This window comes from Semicossyphus pulcher, unplaced genomic scaffold, assembly GCF_022749685.1.
Source record: "Semicossyphus pulcher isolate SPU_LCO1_2020_fin unplaced genomic scaffold, fSemPul1.0.p SCAF_4, whole genome shotgun sequence".
In the NCBI taxonomy this organism is placed as follows: domain Eukaryota; kingdom Metazoa; phylum Chordata; class Actinopteri; order Labriformes; family Labridae; genus Semicossyphus; species Semicossyphus pulcher.
In genome coordinates, this window is record NW_027211715.1 from 13,694,333 (window position 1) to 13,703,242 (window position 8,910).

The 8,910-nt window shown below is 39.6% G+C and overlaps 1 protein-coding gene across 1 annotated transcript; it reads left to right on the forward strand.

Moving 5' to 3' along the window:
- Positions 1-5,200: 5,200 nt before the first annotated feature.
- Positions 5,201-6,721, forward strand: LOC138607741 (granzyme E-like). The gene is made up of 5 exons (XM_069680384.1): positions 5,201-5,308; positions 5,455-5,614; positions 5,760-5,886; positions 6,040-6,267; positions 6,365-6,721. Exons 1-5 carry the CDS (start codon positions 5,251-5,253, stop codon positions 6,524-6,526), a joined length of 735 nt encoding a protein of 244 aa, XP_069536485.1. The 5' UTR covers positions 5,201-5,250; the 3' UTR covers positions 6,527-6,721.
- The last annotated feature ends 2,189 nt before the right edge of the window (positions 6,722-8,910 follow it).

Consider the following 8,910-nt stretch of genomic DNA (forward strand, 5'->3'; position numbering starts at 1 on the left):
GTTAACAGAATGATGAAACAAGAGCTGAAAGGGTAGTTTGGTCCCCAATAAAATATAACATTTACAATAGGACAAACATTTATACTATTAACAAGCAGAAATACACAAACATTGGTTTGCACTCTCTTCAAGTTGGCTCTACCTGTTTGCGGTGTGAGTCTCACAGCTACAAAGAGAAAGTACCATTTTATGTCAGCATGGAAGCATGGCCTACATACAGCTAACCAACACTGTCTGACTGAGCCTGAACAGACATACCTACCTGGGGGCTGAATCAGATGGAAGTCATTTGGTAGGAGCCAATTTTCTATGGAAAAGTCAGCACCCCCTAAAGTCAAAGATTATACACACAAGAGGATTTCAAGCAGATTTGACAAAGTACAGTTCAGATACAACCACTCGTTTTAGACATTTTAAAATCTTTGATCAGACGTTATGAACAAGGGGCTCTGAATAGCTCTTAACCTCTAGTTCAGCTAAGCTAAACTTCATGTATGCACATTCCAGGAAACTAAGAATTAGTTTTGCATTTATGGACATTAATCCAGTTTACCAAATGTATTCCCATTCATGGACCTTTATTTATTGCAAGCTTCTGTGCTATTCTTGGGGTACCTTTGATGCATTTGTTTTAATAACAGTGCTTCCACCACATTCAGGCATGGAGCTTGCCTAACTTACTGACAGTTCCCTAGCCATATTTTACTGCCACAGCCCACTCAATTTAGCCCTTCTCATCTCTTTGTGCTAAATCAAATGTTATACCATCTTGAACCCCTTTTTAAGGGTGTAAATAAGTGATAGGCATGGACTCTCTTCTGGCCACTAAACATAAATAGCCTCGCTGAACATACATGATTTAAAAAATGAGACCTCAAAAAATAAGAGTGAACCAGGTCATGACACACATGCTGTTTCACAACTCCGGAAGAGGAAATGGTTTATGGTATCTATCAATACTACCTCGTAATTACAAACTAGATCAACGGTGCAAGAGCATTTCAAACGGATGTGACCAAGCAACACTGAGATACACAAGACACAGAGTTCACTTAAATCCGAGACAATCAATAAACCAAGGATGAACATTTAATTTAAAATGAATTAAAATTAAAGAGACATGATCAGCCAAATAAAGAGGATGCATAAAAATATGATATGATAGACACACAGATGAATTAGTAACTAAAAGTGTTAGGACTATAGGGCCAGACAGGACCATTAGGGATGTTGGTATAGACAGATACAAAAGGTTTAACACACCATGCAATTGTCCATTCACTATACCTTTTGTTTTAACAGTAGTTGTCCAACCATAGCTTAGCAAACACAGCAGCCACATCAATATCTGGATATTTTTACACTGTAAAATGGTATACATGGAGATCAATGCTCTATCTAAAAAGATTAGAGCTTGCTGACATTTTTAATCTGCATTTATGTTAGCTGCGTATCCGAGTGTATCTGTCTAACTAGCTGACTAATAACCCAGCATAATGATCATTGTAGGGTATTCCAGGGGGTCTACACGAACAGGGCTTTTGTCTATACTGTGTCTTAACATCTTATATGTTTCATCAGCTGTTTGTTTTTTTAATTGACTTCTGAGTGTAACATGTATCTCCAACCTTAGTCTTTTTGTCTTCGCACATATATATGTTCATTATATGCATATTTCTGAGCCAATGACATAAAAAAAATGGAGTTCTCATTAGCATTAGCTTATGCTAATGACAAAACTTCATGCTAGCAGCCAGTATGACAACGCTTACCGTTATTGTCACTTTGAGGGCAACTTGGAATAAGATCATCCACATAGAGTGAAGTTTAACTGCTTCCAGTTACTGTCCTGCGTTATTTAATCTGTTAACACCTTACCTCGGCCTCTTTATGATAGTCAGTTCTGCAGAAATGCTTTCTTGATGTCATGCAGCTTAGATAATATCAAGATGCTGTTCACATGAGAATTATGGTTGGGTCTTGTTAAGAGCACCTGCAGTCTGTGTGACACAACATGTAGCTTGGTTGTCAGCTTGTTCCCTCTACAGAACAGAATGATGAAGGACAAAATATGTCTTGCTGCCTGATACTTATTTACAGTCTCTTGACACCAGTACTTCTCTATTATAACACTGTATTTTCTGTTGAGTGTATTTTGGACTGTAGCTTCCCAGTTTAAGTTTTAAACCATGTAGACTCTTCTTGGTAATATGATAATTATCTTGGAGCTTAAGATGAGGTGGTTGCCAGAGGAAGCTGCACTTGGTAACATCTATCATTGAAGAGTCACAGTTCTTCAAATCTCTGTATAGCCTCCACTTCCTTCTCTTTTTTAATGTTTCCAGCTGCTCATCATTCATCAATCAATGTCCTCTCTATCCTAGATATGCAACCTATGAATATGGCCACCAGTCTCTGCACAACCAAGCCTTCAGTAAGCAGCCTCACATGACCTGCAAATAGTAAAAGCCAATTAGCACCTATAGTTCAGGTGTGTTATCACCAGGTAAGTCAGTGAGGAGAAGAAGACCAACCTTCTTATCTTTTATTGGCAGGGCCCTTTCGACATTCTTATAAACAACCAATCGTGACAACTTTAATTAAAAAAGCAGCACAATATCTTTTCTATTTATGTCACCTGTGCCAATCTTTGGTGTATTTGCAGTACAAAATTATGTATAGACTAATTTCTTAATTGTGCTATTTGTATTTATGTTGGATGTAGAGGTCAAATGAGAATGAATGAATAGGATTGGTACGCCTACTCGTTGAGGAAATGTACATTCAGTGAGCATTTTTCCGACAATTATGGCCCCCGTTGAAAAGACATTCAAAACTGGTTCAAATGTTTTTTCGCCAACTATTTGAAGATGTTGATTCAACGTTTATGTTTAGGCTAGGGCTGTCGATACATGGGAATGAATTACGATATTAAATATTTCACTGGTCTTCAAAAATACGCTACATTTGTTTTTAGAAAAAAGTCGCAGAGAGAGAGAGAAAGTCGCTAAATTGGCAACACTCACATGAATCGCCACAGGAAGTAAACACAGCTGTGTTAATTGTGTTCTTTTCTTCAACACGTTAAATATTTCAAATTAATTAATACAAATTAATTTGAACAGAACTAGTTTGGACCAGATTTCACCTGCTTCTGTCACAAGATTCATCACACATTCACGGCAATTTTCAAGTCTCATAGCGGCTAAAATGATTGTATATGTGAGCAGTGCATCACAGTCACCAACACATTTTTTTTTTTGCAAAACGAATTGAGCTGAATTCGATTTCACTGCAGCTGCATTCCAGCTGAGCACTAAAACCGGCCATATACTGAATTCTCTTTTAAAACCTGCTTCCATCAGGTATTAATAATAATAACCTGCATGCGCTGTCTTCTCTTTTCTTCTTCTGTGGCGAATGTTTAAAACTGCTCCCTTTTCGATGTCTCTGAACCTTCTTAACATCACACAGCCCATGAAGTGCTGTGTTTATGAACAATAAAATGCCTTGAAATTACGTCTTTGCGTAGACCGGATTTCACACACAGCTGCAAAATGATTTTGGGGAAATCACTTTTGTCACCCTTTCATTGCTAAAATGAAGAAATTAACAAAATGATAAAACAAAAATGCGTTCCTGACACGTTGATGTCGTAACCGTATTTTAGCCGTTTGAAAAAAGGTCGAAATTAGGTCTTAACTGTTCAGACCTGATTTCACCCTGTTTTCAACCAAATTTCAATGTTGAAATCCCGTTTGGTGCTCACTGGGATATTCATTGATCTTTAGAATTATTCTTGCCTGCTCGTCTAGCCTATGAATAACTTCAATAGGAAACTGAAATCGAAGTGGGCCAAAATGAAGAGATCACATTGTTTAACATAAATTCCTTGGTTGTGGGAATGTCTTTACGAAGCAGTCAATGGCTTTCTACTAGGGATGCACGATATTATCGGCACGTTATCGGTATCGGCCGATATTGGCTTAAAAATGAACTATCGGATATCGGCCAACACGCAGAGTGATGACGTCACGTGTGTCTACCTGCAGCATGAGAGAGTTAGAAGCCAAAATGTCCGTGGTGTGGAAGTTTTTCAAAGTGTCCGAAATAGATAGCAAAACTGCTATTTGCAATGACTGCTCAGCTTCGGTGATGCGAGGAGGAGCCAAGGCAAAGTCTTTCAACACTACAAACTTGATTAACCATCTCAAGACCCGTCACCCCGACCGTTGTAACAAATGTGATAAGAGTATCACCATTATACTGCACGCTAATTCCAATACAGAAGAGAGTTGATGATCTCTGCAATTAGGTGTGCGGGAAAAAAATATCGGTATCGGTATCGGTAATTGGCTAAATTAGTTGTAAAATATCGGCATATCGGAAATCAGCAAAAAATCCAATATCGTGCATCCCTACTTTCTACGCTTCACTGACGCGCAGCAGCTGAGAAAAATAGACTTGACTCGCAAAACAAACGGAACAGCAAAAAATTACTTGCATATTACGCCCGCCTCACACACAGCATACACGGCTGGTGGAGACTGCAGCATTGAATAACATTGGAGCGGTTCTGTCCCGGCACAAAACCACACTTCAAATACGTTACCTTCATAGATTCCCCGTTAAGGAGCACCAACACACTGTGCAAAAATAGGCTGTGCTGTTTAACTCTCCCCACAACTATGGGAATGATTTCTCCCTCAACAAGTTGTCTTTCCACTGACATGATCTTTACATTGCAGAATCTTGCAATATGTTTGGGACCCAAGGATACATGCACGTTCATGATACGTTCTTTTGCATAGTAGTCTAGGAGTTCTGCACTACACTTTAAACACTGTATAATTTAAACTGCTTCAGAGCCTTGATTTCATATGATTTTATTACAGGGCTGAGCTTCAGCAGGCTTGATATACAAGATGCTCAAGTTGCATTACATCAATTGAGAGAACATGATATCACAAAATAGTTTCTTCATAAAGGTCTTCAAGGCTGTGTGTGTACCAACATAGGAATTTTAAAAGTCGCAATCTTTCAACTTGTTCCAAGAAAACAAACTCAAATTCTCAGAAGGAGGTAGGAGAAAATCATTCTTGTGTATTTGGTTGTAAGCCACATCATTTGCATACGCAAATGAGACATGCACGTCCTTCTCTCTGTGACACAAGGAAGCATTAAAAGACTGTAAGTGTCAGTGATGCGGGCCACTGCTCTTCAGTAGCTCAGCTGGCCTGTACTCTCAACATGATCAGAAACTGTGAGGTGGTGATACTGATACTTGCACTGACTTTTGATGGTCAAGGTAAGGTCATTTTTACAGCATTATACAGTATTGTTTCACACAGTGTATTATACCATACAGTTCAATCCATGAACATGAAAAAGTATATTCCAACTAATTTGATTAGTTTCTTTGGTCCGCTGAGTTTTCTGCATCTTCTCCCACAGTTCATACAGGCAAAATCTTTGGTGGTCGCGAGGTTGCGGCGCACAACCGGCCGTACATGGTGCTTCTGATGAACCACCTGCAGGATGGTAATACAACATATTGCGGTGGCTTCATTCTGAACGAGGATTTTGTCATGACTGCTGCCCATTGCCAAGCCAAGTAAATCTAACACACTTTATGATTACCAGAGGGAATTCTGGGGTCCCTGATCACATTTGTCATCCAAACAACAACTTAAGACTGGTTTATATGACTCATGATGAAGATGCTTTGACTCTCAGTTAACGTTATTTTTTCATTTTAGGTCCACGACAGTCTTACTAGGATTTCACCACATCAGTAACAATAGAATCAACATACCTGTGGAAAAGAAGTTTCCACGCAAAGACTTCAACGCAACTGATTGCAAGAATGACTTAATGCTACTCAAGGTAAAGGAAAAAAACAGCCTTTTTTTTTTATTTCAGTTCTTTTTCTCATAATGTTATTTACAAACGCTCTATTGAATGCATTTTATTCCTCTAAAAAACAACCTTTACATCTTTCTGATATATCTGTAAAATGTTCTTTGTCTCTTTCTCCAGTTGAACTCCAAGATCGAATTCAGCAAAAATGTGGGGTTCATTGCTCTCCCTCGCCAAGATGACGGCTCTCTGCCAGAATCATGTTCCGTCTCAGGCTGGGGACGAACAAACAGGGGTGAATCACATATGTCTAATGTGCTCATGGAAGCCAATGTCACACTGACTGACATGGAGAACTGTCCTAAGGAAAAGTCGTACTGCTCTGAGGGAGAGAGTGGACCGGGTGAAGTATGTATATTTTTCTAACATGACACAGACACACAAACATTAATGCTGATTAAGTCACTGTTAAAGCAATCATTACTTACTGTGTTTGTATTTCTAGGGAGACTCTGGGGGTCCACTGGTCTGCGAGGATGGAAAAGCATATGGGGTGGTGTCCGCCGGCAAAAAAACACCATCCGGTTCATACATCTATAGCTACGCTAAGATTCCTGACTACATAAGCTGGATCGATTCAATCATGAAGAATCCTGGACAGGCCTGATACTTCATCAAATCGCAATATTTGAATGTTTCTGTTCGTTTAGCATTGGAGAGATAAAAGGATCGATGTGAAATGTAATGATTAAGATCTTGTATGTCCTGCTCATAAATGTAGCATTGTATAGATCTGTACATTACTGCTTTATGAAACTTTTTCTTTTTTAATTTGATGAAATAAACAAACAGATTCCTCTGAGCTTTATTTTCATCCATCTTTACAACAATCACCTGTTGCTCTCTCGTCATTTGTTCTTTCAAGTTAAAATGAATTAAAGCAACATATAGGACAACACTGCCTCCTTGTGTACAAAATGTAGTAATGCAGTGAGAACAAATACCAAAATGTATTCCCATTCATGGACCTTTATTTATTGCAAGCTTCTGTGGTATTCTTGGGGTTCCTTCGATGCTCCAAATTGACAATGATTGCTTTCCCTTGTTCAAACTGTCACAGTTTGGAAGTATAGCCTACATCACCCTTCCAACTCCTAAACCCCTTCTTTTTAATATTAAGAAACAGACCAGTTTGGCATCTCTTACACCATATCTCTCTCCTGCTCAAACTTTGTTAACTCCTGACAGGCTTTTGGTTTGTTTTAATAACAGTGCTTCCACCACATTCCGGCATGGAGCCCTTCTCATCTCTTTGTGCTAAATCAAATGTAATACCATCTTTGACCCTTTTTTAAGGGTGTACATAAGTGATGGGCATGGACTCTGTTCTGGCCACTAAACATAAATAGCCGAGCTGAACATACATGATTTAAACCAGGTCATGACACACTGCTGTTTCACAACTCAGGAAGAGGAAATGGTTTATTTATGCATGAGGCTCTTTTATGACTAGTTGTGGCTCTTTTCAGTCCTACTTGAAAAAAAAAATCTCCCAAAAATATTTAAAAAGGGAAACATTGTCAGCAGAATACATTGCAAGTCACGTCAATCTATTACACCCCCCACCCTCAGCTGTACCAACCAACCAATCACAATTTCTCAAAGGTCTCGTGCTCTGTTTGCGGGTGCGCGAGGCGCAAACTCGCTGGGATAACTGACATAGCGTGAAGCGCAAATATGAGGAGGAATACAGAACATTTAGAGAGGACTGGGAGTTTTTTTTCGTGTCCAGCGGTTCAGGGAAATGTATCTCTGCTTTGTGTTAACGCCATTTACCGATTTAAAAGGTCTAATTTGCAGCGCCATCATGAAACAAAACACCTGAGTTTCAGCACTGACTTTTCGCAAGGTGGGGAGCTATGGGCTGACAAGCTAGCAAGGCTAAAACAGAGCCGAACTGCTCAGACAAACTTCTTCCACACAAATACTTCTGAAAGGGCGACAGAGGCATCCTACAAAAAAAAATGAACCGATTAAAAAAATGAAGCCATATACAGACAGAGAAATTGTGAAGGATGCATAATGCTCGCCTGTTCAACGTTGTTTCATGAGAAAAAAGACCTGGAACGACAGGTAAAAAAACTTCAACTGTTGGACTCTACCGTGGCTAGGAGGGCATCAGATATTTCAGAGAACATTGAAAATATTGTTTGCTGAGTTTGTCAGCATTGAAATGAATGAAAGCCTGGATATAAACGACACGCCACAGCTACTCATCTTTGTCCGAGCAATCAACAATCAGTTTGACATTATTGAAGAGCTGCTTGACATGGTTCCACTGGAAAATGGAACAATGGGCATGGAGATCAAGAACGCTGTGCTGACATCAATTGCAAAGTTTAACATTAGATGGCGCACCAGCAATGCTAGGTAAGAGAAACAGGGCAGTGGCTTTGCTGAAAGAGGCACTGAAAAACGAAGGGGCTGCTGAGGACATTTTCTCATACCATTCTATTGTGCATCAACAAGCCTTATTTGTGAAGTTCAAGTGTCTGAATGATGTGACGGCAAATGTAATCGAAGTGGTTAATTACATCAGAGCCCGTTCAAGAAACCACTCTAACTTTAAACTGCTGTGAAGAGTTTAACACTCACTTTGGAGATTTGGTGTTAAACACCGAGATTAGATGGCTATCTAAAGGATGTATGCTGGCACATTTTATGGACCTGCTTGAACCACTGAAAGCCTTTATTGTCGGTCAACGGGAGACAACCCGTTTTTTCTTTTTGGATGACAAGGAGTGGGTGCTTTCTGCTGCTTTCCTGTGTGACATAACACAGCACTTGAATGAACTTAACGTCAAGATGCAGGGAAGAAACAAGACTGTGTATGAGCTCTACACGGCTGTCAGATAATTTTCTGACAAATTGGATGTATTTGAACAAAGTGTCCGCGGTTCTGATTACCGCTTCTTCCCCACCGTGAAGAAAGTGATGCTGCAGCTGCATGTGGATGCTGCCCCTGCATGTAGATGGTTCCCCGTCCTGTCA

Coding starts and splice junctions, on each gene's coding strand:
- LOC138607741 (XM_069680384.1), top strand. CDS start 5,251: ATGATCAGAAACTGTGAGGTGGTGATACTGATACTTGCACTGACTTTT. Junction 5,887..6,039: donor ATGACTTAATGCTACTCAAG/GTAAAGGAAAAA, acceptor CTCTTTCTCCAG/TTGAACTCCAAGATCGAATT. Junction 6,268..6,364: donor GAGAGAGTGGACCGGGTGAA/GTATGTATATTT, acceptor TTGTATTTCTAG/GGAGACTCTGGGGGTCCACT.